This window comes from Magnolia sinica, chromosome 10, assembly GCF_029962835.1.
Source record: "Magnolia sinica isolate HGM2019 chromosome 10, MsV1, whole genome shotgun sequence".
Taxonomy (NCBI): domain Eukaryota; kingdom Viridiplantae; phylum Streptophyta; class Magnoliopsida; order Magnoliales; family Magnoliaceae; genus Magnolia; species Magnolia sinica.
The window spans coordinates 146,954-166,107 of record NC_080582.1 but is presented as its reverse complement, the minus strand read 5'-3'; the positions used below and the strand labels follow the sequence as shown (position 1 = coordinate 166,107).

The 19,154-nt window shown below is 39.8% G+C and overlaps 1 protein-coding gene and 1 long non-coding RNA gene across 2 annotated transcripts; one reads left to right on the top strand and one right to left on the bottom strand.

The window, feature by feature from the left end:
• Positions 1–4,023: 4,023 nt before the first annotated feature.
• Positions 4,024–5,406, bottom strand: LOC131257655 (uncharacterized). The gene is made up of 4 exons (XR_009177526.1): positions 5,378–5,406; positions 5,069–5,266; positions 4,248–4,370; positions 4,024–4,149 (listed from the first exon to the last, which is right to left on the bottom strand). It is a non-coding gene; the product is annotated as an uncharacterized LOC131257655 (long non-coding RNA).
• Positions 5,407–14,866: 9,460 nt separating this feature from the next.
• Positions 14,867–18,928, top strand: LOC131257594 (polypyrimidine tract-binding protein homolog 3-like; the record flags this gene model as incomplete). The annotated part of the gene is made up of 10 exons (XM_058258376.1): positions 14,867–15,092; positions 15,389–15,453; positions 15,567–15,616; positions 15,701–15,742; positions 15,861–15,912; positions 16,160–16,217; positions 16,301–16,314; positions 16,529–16,636; positions 17,165–17,308; positions 18,384–18,928. Coding segments are annotated over 10 exons (1,149 nt in total), but the record flags the coding sequence as incomplete, so codon positions are not given.
• Between the last annotated feature and the right edge of the window lie 226 nt (positions 18,929–19,154).

The window sequence follows — 19,154 nt, the reverse complement described above, 5'->3', positions numbered from 1 at the left end:
AAAAAATGAGCTGGAGAAACGGATGGATACAAGACAAATACACCACGGTAGGCCACACAGTCGAGGGATCCACCCAAGCCACACTTCCTGCTTTATATCTACTTTATATGTGCGGTGGACAGAGTGGATTTTACAGCAGATTCGGTGGATCCCAGTCCGGTCTGTGGATTTCTGACTGCAGGCGTATTATATCCATTGGTTTTTCAGATGATTTTAGTTCAAAAAATACAGCAGATCCAAATCTTAAGTAGACCACGGCATTGAAACAGTGGTGATTAAACGGCCACCATTAAAAATATCTTAGGAGCCACTAAAATGTTTATTTTCCATCCAACCCTGTTGATAAGGTCATAGAGATTTCCATGAAAACACCACACAAATATCAGCTTGATCCAAAACTTTTGTAGTCTCATGAAAGTTTTTAATGGTCAATTGCCACTATTTCCTATGGTGTGGTCCACTTTATTTTTAAGCTCATATCATAAAATGATCTGGCTAAGCTGATGGACAGCATGAATGTAAGACACGTACATCGCTGTGACGCCACAGTCAAAGGATCCACTAACCTCAATCCACCAAAGCGGTTAGGGCCAGAGCTATCTCTGTCCAAGCCCGGCTCACATTATTCAATATAATCTTAATCTTGAGCCTATCCCAAGTCTAATACAAAATAAAAACTCTAATACCAACCTGATCCACCTAAGCAACACTCACGCTCAGACTCGAAATATGATCAACAAGCTAAAAAGGCAGTCCGTTTGCTTTCTTAGATGTATGTCGGTTAGAGATATTAAAATATTTTGTATATTACAAAATTGCTCATGTAAAGGTGGCCCCGAACTGGTGCTGGGCTGATGGCTTATTGTACGAAATTCAACCCAATTAAATTTAGAAATGGGCTTAGATTTTAAGCTCCGGCCCAAGTGTTAGGCATGATGCTCCAACCCTCCAAATTATTATTATTTCGTTCAAAACAATGCTTGTATCGGCGGATGAAGATGGTGTTTTCGAATTACCAGTATATAACAACATAGGTGATGCACCTGAATCAAAAGGCACACCAATTGGATAGGATTGTCCATCCTTAAAGATACGGTCCACCAAACTTGTGCCCCACTTCGTATTGTATCTTCCAACAGGAGGTCATTGGTCGTTGACTCTAAGCCAATGATACGAGCTTAGGTGGGTTAGGTATTGTTTGGTATGTATGCACTATTCTCTAATTTAAAGAACTGAGGTACTCCACTCACATGTAAGAGAGCGTGTTTATGCACCACGCATGATGCGTGTGCAATCTAATCCATGTATTTGATGGGCCCAACCATCATAAATGCTTAATTTGTCCCCAACTCAAATCAAAACCTAGATCTAAAGATCTCATGGGTACCTGAAAGGTTTTGTATTGGTCAGGGGGCTCTTTCTCAAATTACTGTTTCCCCGTTTCATGTCTAACTTTAAGGTAACCTAATTGTAATTTAGAGTTTTATTTCATCTATGTGAATGCTAAGGTAAATAAAATTACAATTTCATCATCATTTGTACTTTATTGAACTTGTCATTGCAATTCAAATGACCAAAATCCTCTACGTTCCACTTAGCTAATTCCCTTTCTACTATACACGTTCAACTAGTGCACCCTAGGGTTGATAATCCATAGCTCAAAAACCACAATACATACCTAATAGGTACTAAAACACGATCAGATCTGAGATGAACCATGAAAATGCTTGTATTTTCCTTGAACCCAACTTGAAAACTAGATATGAAGACGAGGGTACCTAATGGGTACCCAAACTCAATGAGGCTGGGTCTAGGTCTTCATTATGTTGATATCTCTACAGATAAATTTTATAAATTTTCCTCTGACGAAACTAAACCCAGTTTATGTTCAACTCTTTAAAGTTACTTCAGATTTCCAAGGAACATGTAAAAAGAAATGTCACTACTGTTGTAGTACATTTTTTATTTGAAAAATCAGCCGAAGTTTCAAACCTGTCAACTGATTTTCTAATATCATGGCATACCTACCAAATGGACCACATTTATCTCAGGGACGAAACTTCTATACGGTGAGGTGCACCTGAATTGATGGCTTGGATATTGCACCTTCCCACCATGCTGGCAAATGTGGAGACATGTGCATTAGCTAACTTGTATACATGTGTGGGGTCCTTACTCATGCCTTAGTGGTAGACTCACAAGAGCTTTAACAAGAAGTTGGCTTGGGCTAGGATATTTGAAATTTTGATTTTGCAAGCCCAAGCTCAGCCCATTGACAACCTTAGACTTAGCAATGATTCTTGATGGAATATTGGCATAAGTAGTTGTTGACGAGTGACCGGATCAAGAGAGTTTTTGGGAATGCAAGCATGGCATGAGTGATCTTTTGGAACATGTGTGCAACCATTGCAGAAGATTCCTGGGTGTCTAGGATATTTAGACATAGTCACAAATATCAGCAAGATACAAACTTCTTTGGGCTCCCGGATTGTGTCCATGCATGGTCAGCCTTGTGGTGATATACGATGCAGGCCATTTTGTCATGGATAGTTTTGTATATGCTATGTGGCTGGTGCAAATTGGATTCGAGTAATTGAAGGTTTTAACTAATAAAATCGAACAATGCTCCCATTTTATCCAAAAAAAAAAATAATAATAATAACCCAAGATGGAAGAAAATGAACTAAAACTATAACACACTTGCAACAATTGAACATGTGGCTGAAATCTCACCAATAGTTAGATGGATTTGTCTGTGAAGATGCCCTGGCCAATAAATAGTTAGACTGTCAGCGTCTTTTACCAGCGGTTGTGTTGGGTTCTGCTTCATGTAAGATTTACCGGCAGTTTATACACTTTTACCAGTGCTTTTCCGAGCCCCGAGAAATTCCTGAAAAGCGCCGGCAAGGGTTTGCCGAAGCACCGGTATATGTGTGGGCCACTGTTTATATTTGATTGAAACTTCCATTTTAAAAAAAAAAAATTAATTTAATTTTATTTTTACATATTTAAAACTTAAAAGATTATTATGGTACATCCTATGGGCCTGAAAAGTTGCCACACTCGAACCAGCATCGTCACAATTGTCAACTCCTGAAGCTGCACCTGCAGAAAATATGTTAGCTTTGCATGTCCTTTGTGTCGAGTCCATTGTCAAAACTAACGATGGAAGGCAGTTGCTGTCGAGTCCATTGTCAAAACTAACAATGGAAGGCAGTTGCTGGCCATGCAGCCTTTTGTCTACTCATTAATTGCAGAAGTCAAGCATGGCAATGCCTCAGGACCCATAATGGTCGTAAAATGGGCCCGTAATGAGGATTTGTGGGTTCCTCAAAGGAAAGATCCATCAAACCTGAGCTCGGCCATAGCCCATTTATTAGCCAGCCCTAAAAATGAATATTAAAATAATATTTACAATAATAAGTTAAATGGTTCCAAAGACAAAAAAAAAGAGAAAGAAATCCATCGATCTAGCTCCCATTCATCCCTGCCTAAAACTTGCGAAACAAAATAGCAAAAAGAAATTAATTACATCCCAGATAACCAATATGTGTGTGTGTGTGTGTGTGTGTGTGTGTGTGTGCAATTGAGATCAAGAACTATGCTGGTTACATTCAAGAAGTGGGTATAGAATGTGAAGCAAAGCAGCAACAAATTTGGGTGTGCGAGCAGGGTAGAGTCTCTTTCAAAATGCAAGAGAGTATAAATAGGTAGGCAGGCAGATAGAGAGCGAGAGTCCGAAGCAGGGGTTCAAAGTGGGAGCAACACCTATTTAGAAGGATCCTGCAACTCAGTCTAACATGTTAAATGATCCCCAATACATTGCAAACATGGCACTACATCCACAACAATTTGCTTGCCAACAGTGAGAGAGGCAATTTAAATTATTGAGCTAGAGAACTTGACTAACAGTCAAGAAACATAAACGCGAGTCCTATGACACAGCTGACTGATCCCCAACTTGCTCAGTCAACTCTTCTATCCAACCTATGTCTGGAAATATGGAGGAAAGGATTAGAAACAGTAGCTCTTAAGATTCTTATTTCTCAAGGCAATCATGCCTGCAGAGGCCCAGGAAAGTGCGTCTTTGAGACTTGATGCTATATCATCGTCGATGCTGAGCTTTGTCTTCAAATCATTTGGTAGTGCCTGCGCAGATAATCTATTGTATCAAGTTCAATTTATGATAGCAAATTGAAGCGGGAAACTAAATATTTAGCATAAGATGCTTTCAAAAGACAACCTACCATAACATCATTTACAAGCTTCTCAAGCTGAATCTGTTCAATATAAATATGGGGAACATAAGAGCCCTCCAGACCCAATTCCTCTGCAATGAATTTTACAACTAGACGGTCTCTTCCTTACACCTTTCACCAAATCAGCAATTTTTAAATTACAGAACTTTGTAAAGACAATGTCATTAGATCTGGCAATAAAATTTACAGTACTAAATAGCTATACAACGTCAAGATACAAACATACACTGCAACTGTACAGAAGATTTATTTTCATGAAAAAGAAGCATGGTAAAAAGACCCAGTATTGATTTTGTTGAAAGTTTAACAAGTGGCTTATGGATTTCAGATGGCTAGTAAAACCACTTGGTGCTGATTCTGTTAGAAGAATAACAACTGGGTTGTGAATCCTGATGCCTAAATTCAGTTTTGCCTTTTATGTAACTAGTAACAGCAGGTACTAATTGCTGCATTTCAGTTTTGGCTTTTGATTTTCATTATCACCTTGATGAAAAAGTGTAGCAATCAGGTAACTTTGATATTGAGATCAATCCCACTGCCCTTTTAAAAACTTGCTCATCCATGTAGCCCACAGATAGAATAGTCAGGATTGTTCTCTATCCATGAGATTTTTGGGACATAGTCTATCCAAACTTAACAAACCAATGGCCTGGATTACGGGCCCCACTTGTTAGAAGTGAAAAACCAAGTAGCCCCAGCAAACTCATGGGAGGGGGGTCCTATACAGAATCCAAACAGGATAAAACTTAGTGAAAGGAAGATACAGTTTGTACACATGAAAATTGACAAAGTACCCATCTGTTACATACCTTATTCACCAATTCAGAAAGAAAGAAAGAAGCCCCTCATCTAATTAAATGATTCTCCATCTGGGAGAACTAAGGGGCTTTTCATTCATATGAGAAGTTTAGATGATGTGGCAGCCAAAGCGGACTGTTCCAGGCGGTAGGCCATCAAAAGGTGCTTGGATGAGATCACTCCTCATCAAATTGAAAAACTCTTCTTTCCTACAATCAATCCCCACACAAACAGCTTAAATCCACATGAAAACAGCTACCACAGGCACATGTTTTCTGATGTACCAAAGCAACAGAGGCATGCAGAATGAGAACTCATACCTGATCACTTACAAGGTACTTAAGTTCTTTCACTTACAAGGTACTTTAGTCCTAATAAATGCAAATGATGGGGTCCCGTTTGTTATGTTGCTAATTTGCCTATATGATCATCAGTTAGTCAATTAAATGTAGTTAAATTGGAAATGACTAAGCAATGTGAATACACAGATCGGTTAGGGTTATACATGGTTATAAACAATACAAAGCTATATATCTTTAAAAGAGAGAGAAAAAAAAAAAAAAAACAGAGCTACAATGAACAAGAGCCTGTGACATCCAGCCCCTTGAATAGGTTGGCCCAACCATGAGGATCGCCTAATTCACTAGGAAAAATCATATATAAGCCAGTAAAGTAAGGACAAGTACATATCATATAACACCAAATTCTACCGAGTTCCTAACAATCAGCAATATCATTGACTCATTTACTTTACGATGGACATGAATAACTTTCAAGCTTGTCATGGATCCTAAAAATATCACCCATTGCTAGTCCCATTACCATTTAATACCATGTTTGTAGTTCATAGAGTGGATAATAGGTGGTGATCATTGAGGATATCAGATAACTGAATGGTCAAGTCTGTTTAACAAAGAGGAGAAAGCATTTGAACATTCCATTGCTTACCATCTGAAAGGAGTACTGGCTCCACACCAGATTGCATTTTTTCATAACATGCATTGTCAGTCATTCTATGACCATCACATATTTCACTTCATTCCACATTAATAATTGGTTATATATGTGCAGTTTTCACCACCCATAACAACAAAAAAGCATCCAAGACAGTTAAAGCCTGGTAAGTTTGATGTGGGTAAAATCCTCTGACAGGTTATTTTCATTTATGTTGATAAAAATAGTCATGGAATTGGTGAAAATGGAAGCAAGAAATATTGTCTACAGAAACTGTTTGCAAAATGAGCACCACAATCACATAGGATGAAATAGCTACAATGTTTGGCACATCAGTGATGTGATGTAAAACATTGCATAGATCATCCCCCAAAAAAATTCTAAAATTTGATTTTCTCCAATTGATTGTGAGTTGTGACATATCCTTCCATCTAATCATACCTAATCATACAGTTGCCAGGAATAAAATAAGAGAGCTAAGGAAAAAAAACTCAAAAGCGAGTTTAGAAGGAATTATGTAAAAAAACGCAAAAACCCTTGGGTTTTTTTTTTTTTTTTTTTAGGACTGCTAACAATTCCAAAAAAAGATGCATCGAATCAGCAAAATAATTTCACAAAAAATATAAATCTGAATTTTTCATATGATCTAAAATCTGCCCAATCTGTTCACCTCCTCATATTCACATTCCACAGGGAGCACTGCAGCACTGCAACTTAACAGTGGGCCGCATATTGGATGGCATATAAAACACAATGGAATAATCTAAATAAATCCAAGACATAACTACCACCAAACTAAGATAGAAGCGACAGAAAAAATTATAGAAATGAAAAAAAAAATCACTTCATTTCAAACAGATCCAAAAAAAAAAAAAAAAAACTCAGCAAAACAACAAGAAGGTTAACTTCATTAACAACCATATTAAAGTCAATTAAAATAAAACCTCATTACCAGTTAAGAAACTCATTATGTCCAAGACATAACAACCACCAAACTAAGGTAAAGATAGGCATGCCTCAGGAAATGGCTATTGATGAAAATTTCTCTGCACCATTTGCTCAAGCATTTCCCAATTCTCTCTTTTTACTGTTAGCCATCTTGCTAGTCTCCAAGCACTCTACAGATGCCTGATATACATTAACCAATGTGATGTGGTCTCCCTCTAGGCTGGAAAAAACGCTTCCTTTCAGCTCTTGCTTGATCTCAAGGGAAAGTGGTTATCACCAATTAAAAACTATCTAGTTGTAGTAAACTCAAAAGCCATAACAGCTTCAGAAAATGGAAGAAAAGGACACGACTCACCCTGACGCCCTTCTCCCTCCTCCTTTACCTGGGCTTGGTACCGGCAATGCAAGAAGTTGCAATGGCGGAGTTAAAAAATGGCTTACGCTCCATTTGGTTTGAGAAAAAAATATATTCATAAAGATTGATGTGATGACCAAATGGAGCCTAAGACTACACTGCAAATATGAAGCAAGAGAGACAAATTTACTAAAAGGTATGACAGGAACTCTTACACTACAACTATGATGACCAAGTGACCACCTGTAGAAAGAAAAGAAACGGAATGATTTTACAAAGTGTGTTGGTGCCAAAAGGATGGAGAACATAAATAAATACTCACCAATCACATTCCATTCCACAACCCGTCTTCAGCAAAACCTCTGAAACAATATAATCAGGGGCACTGACAGTAGAGTATGCCTGCACATTTCAAACAATGACAATTATAGGTGAAATTTTCCAGAAGAAATCCTATTGAAGCTCCTTATGGACAATTCAAATCGAATTACCATTAAAAGTCAAGTAATAGCCCAATTGTGATTTCCTTCCTTGGCATTCATATTTACGGTTCCTCTGCTCTGAATGGCAATTATGTTACTTCCAAGTTGGACTCAAAAGCAACACGCTGCAATTTCAATGCAACTTCATCATTATGAATGACCTGGAAGCACCCATTAACTTTTTTATTAAACTGAATTTCTTTTTTTTTTTTTTTTTGAAATGCATGGATGTTCACTACTTAATTCACTCCAACATTGACCAATGAGTATCCATGTTTTTCTTTCCTGTTATAGATGGTCCCAGCAGCAATCTATGAGAAAGCAAATGAAATGTAAAATTACAACACCCTAGTAATGCAACTTATCAAAATAGATATAGTATGCACGAACTATTAGTGGTATGTAACACCCTTCAGCCATAGCAGCATCTATTTGAAATGCAAAATTTAATTTAAAATGTACTAAGCATGATTCACTTAACATATGATATCCGAAGTAGTATATTTCAATAGACTCCGATCAACCAGCCAAAAAGTGTATATTGGGGCTGGCTATCAATAGATTCTAACCACAGAAAGGAAATTTACGGTTCTTTTTGCTTTGACTGTTTGTTCGTGCTTTTTTGGCGCTCTTAATAAATTATTGTGTTAGTTTTCAAAAAAAAAATCAATAGGTTCTAACCAGGTTACTCAAGTCACCTAGCAACACCCTAATGAACTGCCAATCAAAAAACAAGCAACATACATTAATGTACACCATTAAAGCTGAGTTAGAAGACTCCAAAGATGACTATTAAAGCTGGTAGCTTTTTCATCTACAGCTCTCACTTTCTTTGAAAAGATAACCATTAAAGCTAGTAGCTTTTTCAATCATTTCCGATCATTGTCAAGGTATTCAAAATCGGTTATGTAACGACCGTTACAGAAAAATGTGCCGTAATGGTCCAGTGACAACATTTTTCAAAAAATAAAAAACAGCCGTAATGGCCGATACAAGGGTTGTAACGGCCGTTACGGCCCATATCATAACGGTAACGGTGGTGGCCGTTACCGTTTTGGAACACCTTGATCATTGTACATGTTGAACCACTTTCCATGTTCCCAGCATGCTATCGCCGAACGCATCACCCTCAACACAATCCCCAACCTGACAAAGGCACCAGATAGTGTGTCCTGAGAACCTTCCACTCACCAGAATTCCCTGTCAGACCAATTGATCAAGCGGAATCTCCCATGGAGGTTCAACCAGCTGGGACTTTCAACCACTGCAGATTAGGTGTTTGACATGATGCATCTGAGAGATTCACTCCCTCCCAAGTCGTAGAAGGACACACCCTAGCTACTCGACAGATTGTCCCACTGGAAAATGGCCCTCACCCAGGGGAATCAGTCGACCTTTCGAATGAAATTGCAACAACTCTTGAGCCACATCCAAGGGACTCTAGACAGACCCTCCATAGTGCACCGGTTGGCAATATACGACCGACCCACCCTTGTTTTTTCTCCGCCTCGCAGAAGGACACACCCCAGCTGCTCGACAGATTGTCCCACTGGAAAATGTCCCTCACCCAAGGTATGAGTCTCACCCAGGGGAATTAGTTGACCTTTCGAATGAAATTGCGACGACTCTTGAGCCACATCCAAGGGACTCCAGACAGACCCTCCATAGTGCACCGGTTGGCAATATACGACCGACCCACCCTTCTTTTTTCTCCCCCCCGCCCCCCGCCCAGGGGAATCAGTCGACCTTTCGAATGAAATTGCGACGACTCTTGAGCCACATCCAAGGGACTCCAGACAGACCCTCCATAGTGCACCGGTTGGCAATATACGACCGACCCACCCTCGTTTTTTCTCCCCCCCCCCCCCCCCCTTGTCAGCACCGCACCTCAATGCTTTACATCAGCCCCCCTTCTAGATCAAACCAATGAACACCCCATTCAACCTCAATCTCTACTAGGCCCATCTTTTGTCCAAGGTACTACGCTTGACTCTCCTACCTTGCCACCTCGACAAGAGGCCTTGTCCATCAGGGGTGCCATGGTTCATCTAGATTCCTCTCATGCCTTATCAGAAAATGTCGCTGCCCAAATATTTACCACTAGAGATAACTGCAGCTACACCCCTGCCAAATGGAGTTGGCTAGATGATGCTTTCTTTCACTGCTGGGACCTTCATCCTCCTCGGTCCGTCTCAATCCCAGATTTATTGGTGTCTGATCTGGCCCCTGACCTCTCCTCTCCAACTACTATCATCTGTCCAGCAAGGGTAGGCTTAGATCCATGGGATGCGGGAACTCAGGAATGAGATAGCAACCTATACCCTTCCTTTGCTGATTTGAGGCCTCGCTCTCAGGATATTCTAGTGTATCATTGATTGAGAAGGAAAACTTTACTCAGGAGGAGCCTCCGCCAAGCGAGACCTAAGAAAAGGGCTCCTATTGAAGGATGGGAAACTAATGTCTAGTATTCTATCCTGGAATGTCTGTGGCATTGGAAATACGCCAACCTTAAGATACCTGAAAAGCTTGGTGAGGAAAAAGAAGGTAGCTATTCTCATCCTCCGGGAACCAATGATTAGACAATCTGGAAAGCTATATGTGGCAACCAAGTTGGGATTTCAATTCACAGTTGAAGAAGTATCAGCAGAAGGAAAGATCTGGATTTTATTCCATAAGTCATTCCACATTTCGACTATCGGAACCTCCAAACAATGTCTCACTTTCTAGGTCTCAGATGAAACTAACTCTCAACTGTGCATCATCTCTGCGGTGTATGCTTCATGTAACAGATATGATAGAGCCCTGCTATGGGATGAAATTCGCAACATTTCCAGATTATCCTTGGGATCGTGGCTGGTATGTGGGGACTTCAACACCACCATTAACGCAAAAGAGAGAATTCACAGCTCGATAGCAGATAGTAGAAGCATGGAAGACTTCCGCAATGCCATCCATGACTCTGGTTTGATTGATGCAGGTTTCTCTGACTCTATGTTCACTTGGTGAAACAGCAGAGCAGGCTACAACCGTCATTAGGCTAGACTAGACAAAATGTTGCTCAACATGAACTGGATCCAATCCTTCCCCCGTAGCAAAGCCGACCACTTGCCCCGGTTACACTTAGACCATCCCCATTCTCCTCTGTTTTGAGGAAGAATCAGCCAAAGCCCCAAGATCTTTTAAATTTCAGCGTATGTGGACTTCTCCCGACTTTCTTGACGTTGTTAGGGCCCAATGGGAGTTCCCCACGCAGGCTACTCCTATGCTGAACTTGCTTATAAAAATGCAGAATCTAAAGTTAGCGTTGAAGACTTGTAATGCAGGGGCATTTTCACACTGGGCTCAAGTGGGGTCGCCTGTGGGATGTAGGGGCACACTCGGGGTGGGTGACCCATGTGCTTTGGGGTCCACGGGGGAGGTCTCGTGTTCGAGACTCCTCACCGGGGGTGATTAATGCGCATTTCACACCGGGCTTGAGTGGTGTAGCCCGTGAGATGCAAGGATACACTCGGGGTGGGTGGCCCATGTGATTTGGGGCCTAAGAAAGGGGTTCGCCCGAGGTCCTAAACCCATGAGATGTGGGGCCTGGGCTATGAGATAAAGGAATTAATTTGTCATACTCAAACAGTTCGATTTTTTAGAGCAAGTGGTTAATTGTCCTGCATTAAATTGGTATCAGAGCGAGAGGTCTCATGTTCGAGACTCCTCGCCGGGGGTGATTAATGTAGGGGCATTTTCACATTGGGCTCGAGTGGGGTCGCCTATGGGATGCAGGGACACACTCGGGGTGGGTGACCCATGCGATAAAGGGATTAATTTGCCATACTCTGACAGTTCGAGCTTTTAGAGCAAGTGGTTAATTGTTCTGCATCAACTTGGAATTCAGCAGTGTTTAGCAATGTTTTCCATAATATTTAGAGGGCTGAAGACGCAGTCATCAAGGCTGAACATACCCTTCTCAGCTTTAGGTTGGAGGAGGACAAAGAGAGGCTAAACATAGTAGTAGCTGAGCTGAAGAATGCCCATCTTCTGGAAGAAATTTTATGGAAGCAGAAATCTAGAGTTTCATGGTTGCAGGAGGGAGACTGTAACACTCAGTTCTTTCACGACTTGGTTATGATCAAGAGAAGAACCTCAAAGATCAGGTCAATTAAACTCCAATCGGGGGATTCCCTCCATTCTCCTGAAGACATGGAAGAGGAAGCAGTCAAAATTTTCAAAGACCTCTTCACATCGGAGCCCATCCAAGATAATGACAGTCTACTGGATTGCATTCCTAGCCTTATCTCGACTTCTATGAATTCAGATCTTGCTAGACCTTCAACCTTGGAAGAAGTCAAGGCATCTCCCACCCAAATATCTTCCCAGAATCGAATATCATCACCCTTTCCAAGCTCGAACCCAACACCTTTGAGAACCTCCTCTTTCATCTTTAAAATACCTCTCCAAATAGTCGAAGCCTTGTAAGAAGACAAATCTTTAGTCCACCAATCACCCGCTGATCTTCCATATTTACTTTTAATAATATTATTCCAAAGATTCCCATCTTCTAACCCTAATCTCCATATCCACTTCCCAAGAAGAGCCCGATTCAGTCTTTAGATATTTTACCCCTGCTTCACCTTCTTGAATTTGTTTGCACACCTCTTTCCAATCTAAAAGATGAAATTTCTTCTTGTTCTCCTTACCATGCCACAGGAAGTCGCGTCTTAATTTTTCAAGGGTAGCCAAAACTGAGCCCGGGCATCTGAATGAATACATGAAGTAAAACTGCAAATTAGAAAAGGGCCGCCTTTATAAGAGTGAGCCGACCTCCCAGGGATAAATAATGACATTTTCATCTAGCAAGATACTTCTCAAACCTGGAAATGACCTTCTCCCATAGACACTTTGGAGGCGAACCTATGCACGAAGGAAGCCCAACAAAGGAGGTCGGGAGAGAGGCTGAAGAACAATCAAAGGCTTCCGCATATGAAATTATCTCGTCTTTCTCCATATTGACCCTGAACATCTTGGATTTTGCTATATTTACTCTCAACCCCGAAACTGCCTCGAAATAATGAATCGTTGTGCGCAAATTTTCCACCTTATCTGGACTAGCTTCGGAAAAGACCAAAGTATCATTTGCAAACTGAATATGCGAGAGCGGGTTAAGCATACCTTTAACTTTAATTCCACTTAAAATACCTTCTATTTGGCCTTTGTGAAACATTCTGGATAGAGCCTCCCCCACGATGAGGAAAAGAAACAGAGATAGAGGATCTCCTTGCCGCAAACCTCTCGAACTCTTGAAAATACCTTTCGGGGATCCGTTGAGACCCAGTAATGTGATGGAAATGTGCAATGATTACAAGTTGCTTTACCTGCTTCCTGACAACTTCTGCATTTGACTGCTAATTCCCATGTTTGGTTTATCGGTGGCAAAATCATAGTGATGGCTTTTTCACAGTAATGCCATGAAAAAGTTCAATGATTACAAAATCCTTTACCTATCTCCTAAATAAACCGTAATTATGACACATTTTCTTTACATTACTAGGGTAATCAGCGAAATAAACAGGCCCTTAGTTGAGTGGTTCCCAAGTCCCAACTTTCCCTTAAGCGTATTTAAGAATGTCAAATACTCTACAATGTGCTAATTGGTACTTGCATGCCTTTGTTATAGATGCCACCCACAAAAAAGACATTTTTTGTAACAATGTGACCGTATGTCATGTATATCCATTTTCTCATTTTGGTACGCAAAAGTTTTGTTAGGGCCGATCGGAGCGAAATGCCCTTGGGTCTTGAAATGAGGATGTGCATTAGAATGGGATGTGTAAGAGTTTGATCTGTCATGTTTCTGATTAGCTTTAGAGTTCCAGTAGTGAAAAAAGCTGAAAGCATTTAATCCATGATAGTGATCATTTGATTTAGATCATCATTACTGTTGAGCAAGTGCATGAGTGCATGTTTGTTTCTCATATCTGGTAATTTCTTCATCAAGTGATCACAGTTCACTCAGCTCATGTTGTAGGATATCTCTTTTAAGCAGGTTCGGCTTTTTGCTAATGTTCGTGATGTATAGCATAGCATTTATTTTGAAGTCAGTAGAATGCATATCATCACCATAATCATAGCCTTGCTGTGCTATTAGGGGTCATATTTTTCATGATTGATTGTCAAAGGATTGAGACTGGCACCCTTAAATTAAAAATCAAATAAATAAAAGAGTGAAACTGGCTGCCCATCTACCATCAACTTCCATCTGGACTTGGGATCGATTGGCGTGTTACTTCAACTTCTGTTAAGTTTTTGTACAATGCAGTAAACATAGCTAATATGGTTGAGTCATAAACAAATGGCCAAATATAAAGAACAAATCCATCATCAACATCTGAAATTAAATGATGAAATTTCAAAAGAGACAAAACATATGCATTAATGAGGAGGTTAAGATGAATCCATCACACCCTAAAAGTTCCTCCTATATCCAATTTGCTATGACCCAATTAACACGGTGAAAGGACTATAGTGGTGATTTCAGATGCAGTACAAAAAAGAAGAAGATAATGCAAATAGAATACATGTGGGAAAAAGCATACTCAACATGGAAAGAAACAAGCACAACTGATTAAATGCCTACTGGCTTTTGATACAAATATAACAATTGGGTACAAATGACAACAGTGACTGAAACAATATAATTGGATGATTATGCTTACTGCATGGAGTAGATGAATATTCACAATAAAAGGATGACATCACATTATTCATAACAGTCATAACAGCATTTAATGTAATAAAAAAGACTTTGGATGACCCAGGGAGTTTGATTTCATTGCTTCAAACAGAAAGCAACAGGCTTACAGCTGAGAAGCGTGCTTTGCAGCATAAACATTAAACTGAGGAATATTTGGACTATTGCTTGTTTTGAGGGTGGATGATCATCAATCTGAAATATAATAAAGACAATAATGGGAATTAGTTAAGATCATAATTACTTTTCCTTGTTTCTTTTGTTTTATTGGAACCTCAAATTCTGGTTTGCTTGCTGTGGCATAACTAACTATTTTCACGTTCTCCCTTAATTTTTCTTTACTCCCTTCTTTTCTCGATCTATTCTTCTCTATTCATTCTTCTATCTCCTGTCTCTATGCTGGTCTGCTGTCGGGCACTCTCAGGATGCAGAGCCCAATCGAGTTCTCTTAGTTACAATTCATCACCTGCTCTATCCTATAACAGTGGAAGTGCTGCATCAAGTTTTTTCTCCTCATGAATTCGTGGAGAATATCGTCACATTTCAGAAGTCCGCTGGTCAGCTTCCTCAAGTCATCTCTCTTTCTCTATCTCTTAATGTTTATTTTTTACCCTGTTTTGGACTTTGAAGAAATGATTGGATGGAGTTTGCTCATTATTGTTAGGAAGGTTCTGTATTTTTTCTTTTCACTCCATTGTGTACATGGTTTCTTCTGATATCTGATTAAGATTTTATGCTGTGGAAACTTGTAACCGTAATAGGAGAACTCTTGTCGTTGCAAGTGCACCTTTTCTAATCTCGCGAGTGATGCATTGTGTACCCTTTTAAATGCTGTAGCTTTTTTTTTGTGTAGGTTCTCAAGCCCTCATCCAGTATCAGTCAGGTCAGAGTGCTGTTCAAGCAAGAAATGCTTTGCAAGTGAGTTGACTATATCCATGAAACTTTTATTTACTTGTTTTGTGAAATTCGGAAGTTTTCATTGAGTTTGGAAAGTTGATTTGATAAGCACTGTCTGGGTTACTTCTCTGCAGGGACGCAATATCTACGACGGTTGCTGTCATCTAGATATTCAGTTCTCCAAGTATGTACCTTGTGGAATGCCATTATTTACTGCTTTCGGTTTTTGCACCTGACATGGCTCTTTTTTCTTCTGTTCACAATCCAGCCTCAGTGAGTTACAGGTGAACTATAATAATGAGCGATCTAGGTGCGCTGGTAGCTTCTGATACATTTAGCTTTCTGTGGCTTGAAAATTTTATACTTAAGGGGCCTTTTCGATTGTCAGCTTAATGCTGCTGTTGTTGAGACTCACATTTTGTTTGCAGGGATTTCACAAATCCGTCGTTGCCATCTGATCAGACAAGCACATCCTCTCTTGTAACTCCAACGTATCTGTTTAGTGACTCGTCTCTTCAGTGACTTAGTCTTTGGTTTTAGCATAATGGGTTTGTGGTTTTGCACATCCAAGGCTAGCTGTACCATCATTATATGCAACATTGTTAAAAGAAATGGCATTATTATTATTTCAACATTCATAAAAGACAGAAAAAAGAAAAAAGAAATACCATCATTAGATTTGATACTGAAATGCCTGATGTGCATTCTGTTATTGTTTTTGCAACAGCCTGGCTATGGTGATGCTGGGGGTCTGTATGCACTTCAACCTCCAGGTTCCGGGGCAGGTGCTTATATTGGTCTTTCCTCTTACTTTTGTATGGTTCTTTGTTATCTCACTCACTGATCCACATTTTATTTTCTGTTCCAGTGGCATTTCCTCAGGTAGGGTTGCTTAGGCAATGTGTCTGAACTCTGAATGATCTTCAGTTTGTCTTGTTTTGAACACCCAGCATGTTTGCATCCTTTTTTTGGGGAAAGTCCGTTCTCGCTTTTATGCATTTATGATCTTCTTCTTCCTCCTCTTCTTCTTCTTCTTCTTCTTCTTCTTGTTTTTTTTTTTTTTCCTTACTTTCCTTACTTTCTTCTTAATCTGAAGATGGGAAATGCCGCAGCCATTGCAGCTGCATTTGGTGGAGGCTTGCCTCCTGGAATAAGTGGTACAAATGACAAGTGCACCATCCTTGTCTCCAATCTGGATCCTGATGTAAGTTATTTTCCCATCTCCATTGCCTATTTTTATTCTGTCACTTATTTGCATAGTTCAAAACCTGGAGCCAGACTTGGATATTTATTGGTTCAGCACAGAACTTGGGTTAACGCAGTGAATAAAGCTTTATTCTTTAATTAACCCTTATTACAGTAATGACAATGATGTCTTTCTTATTTCTCATGTGAATAAAGCCTACGTTGCAAATAGGGTTTTGGAAAATTCCCTCCCTTTACTGTAGTTCCTAGAATGTGCTTAGCCTCTTTGTGCTTAGATAATAAAAGGAAAAAAAAAAAAAAAACCTTCTACACCGATAAGCAACCAGACTTTCTTGACTCTTTCCGACTGAGACAAAGTGAACACGTACCTGGTCACCTGGCAAATGAGGTTTTCAGTTGCTCAAAATCTGAACGAAGTGACCTGGTAAGTGAGTGGTTAACTTGGGCGACAGGTTGACCAGCTGGTTTTTTGAGATATGCTTGTGTGCCAATCTGTCATTACTAGCTCTTTGGCTCTTCTCTGCAGAAAGTTGATGAGGATAAACTTTTCAATCTGTTCTCTGTTTATGGTAACATTGTCCGAATCAAACTGCTCCGCAACAAACCAGACCATGCACTCATTCAGATGGCAGATGGGTTTCAGGCAGAATTGGCTGTGCACTTCTTAAAGGTTTGATTTTGTAGGCCTTTCTCATGCATCCTTAGCTTGGTGATTATTGTTTTTATTCAGAGGTTTTAGGTACCCCCAAACTTGGGCGATGACACATGTATTAGTTTTAGGTACCCCCAAACTTAAGTTGCAGCTTATTTTTCTCTCTAATAGAAACTGTTATGTAAATAAATAAAAGTTCTTCGGCTTGTAACAGTCATATATGTATCTTGTACCTTGGGCAAGCCACTTAGTTGTTAGGTGTAAGTGAAGCTTAATCTCCCAGTGCCTAACCTCAGGATGGGGGCAGTTTCAGAAGACAGTCTCCGTTTCCGGCAAACCTGAGTTTAGCCACCGGAGGTAACAAAGGTGGAAAAACCAAACCGCTCACCCCCTACATATGTATCTTGGTCACACATGTTAGTATCAGTTGCAAATATGAGGCATTGTACATGGTCACCTTTAAAAGTCATACTCACGGACACATTTATACAAATATTTTAATTAATAAAGTAGGGTTTTGCTAACATCCCCACTTTTCCCAAACCTTTTAAATGGCACAAGGGGTGACCTATTTTTTATCCAAACCATTCATTCATTCATATGATAACACTAGGAGAAAGCCATGGTGCAAAATCATGCTAATAGGATGATCCTAAGCTTCTGATCAATAGCATGAAAATGGACGGTCCAGATTGACCGAGGAAATAAAATAGGTCTGATAATCATCTTGAAACATCAATTAGATAGATCCCACTTTGTATTGCATATGATTCTAAAGTAACACTTTGATTTGATTATTAAAAAAAAAAAAGAACATTAGAAATAAATTGTTGGCATGTGAAAAACATATTACAAAAACTAAAGACCTAGAAGCGTGCATTAAAAAAATTAGTTTTGTACACATTATATGTCCAAGACTGTTGTAACGTAGATGAAGTGTCGACATACCACAATTTTGAAAAAGTAATGTTTCCTTTCGCATAAGTGGTGAGGCATTTAATTGTTCAGATTAAAATTAATAAATTCTTCTTCTGCCGCTTCTTTCAGGATTCTATACTAGATTTTGGCTACATCACCTTGCTTATTTTTTCAGGGGGCTCAACTTTTTGGCAAGCGGGTGGAGGTGAATTTCTCAAAGCATCCCAACATTACATCCGCTCCAGTCACCCATGAGTACTCAGGTTCAAACCTCAACCGCTTCAACCGGAATCTGGTGAAGAACTACCGCTACTGTTGTGCCCCAACCAAGATGATCCACCTCTCCACCCTCCCTCAAGACATAACTGAGGAAGACATTGTTGCCCAACTGGAGGAGCATGGCGCCATTGTTAGCACTAAGCTCTTTGAGGCGAATGGAAAGAAGCAAGCCTTGGTCCTTTTTGAGAACGAGGAGCAGGCCACGGAGGCCCTTGTTTGCAAGTATGCTAGCTCCATTGATGGGTCAGTCATCCGGATCTCTTTCTCGCAATTGCAGAGTATCTGAGAAAAAATAGAAAAGAAAATAGGATGACCATTCCTTTCAAAGATTGTTTGGCTTGCATCTCCATTGCTTGGGATATGGAATGATTTCTTGGATGCATGTATTACCATTGGCTTCTAATTATATTTTGGATATTTAATGATTAATTAGTTTCCTTACATAGGTCATTTTTTTTTCCCTGGTGTTTTCCAATTACATAGGTCATATAAAATGAAGGCCGTTTGGTCCTTTCTTTTAGGCTGTGTGTGGACAAGTGTTCAAATGGGCACTGCCCTCTCATGTCTGCTTTGAAAGACCCTTGTTTGGGTGAATAACCTTCTATGCTTAACAGGATGAAATTGTGTTGCTCGTTGCTTCTAATAGAAGAAAAGAGCACAGCAACCA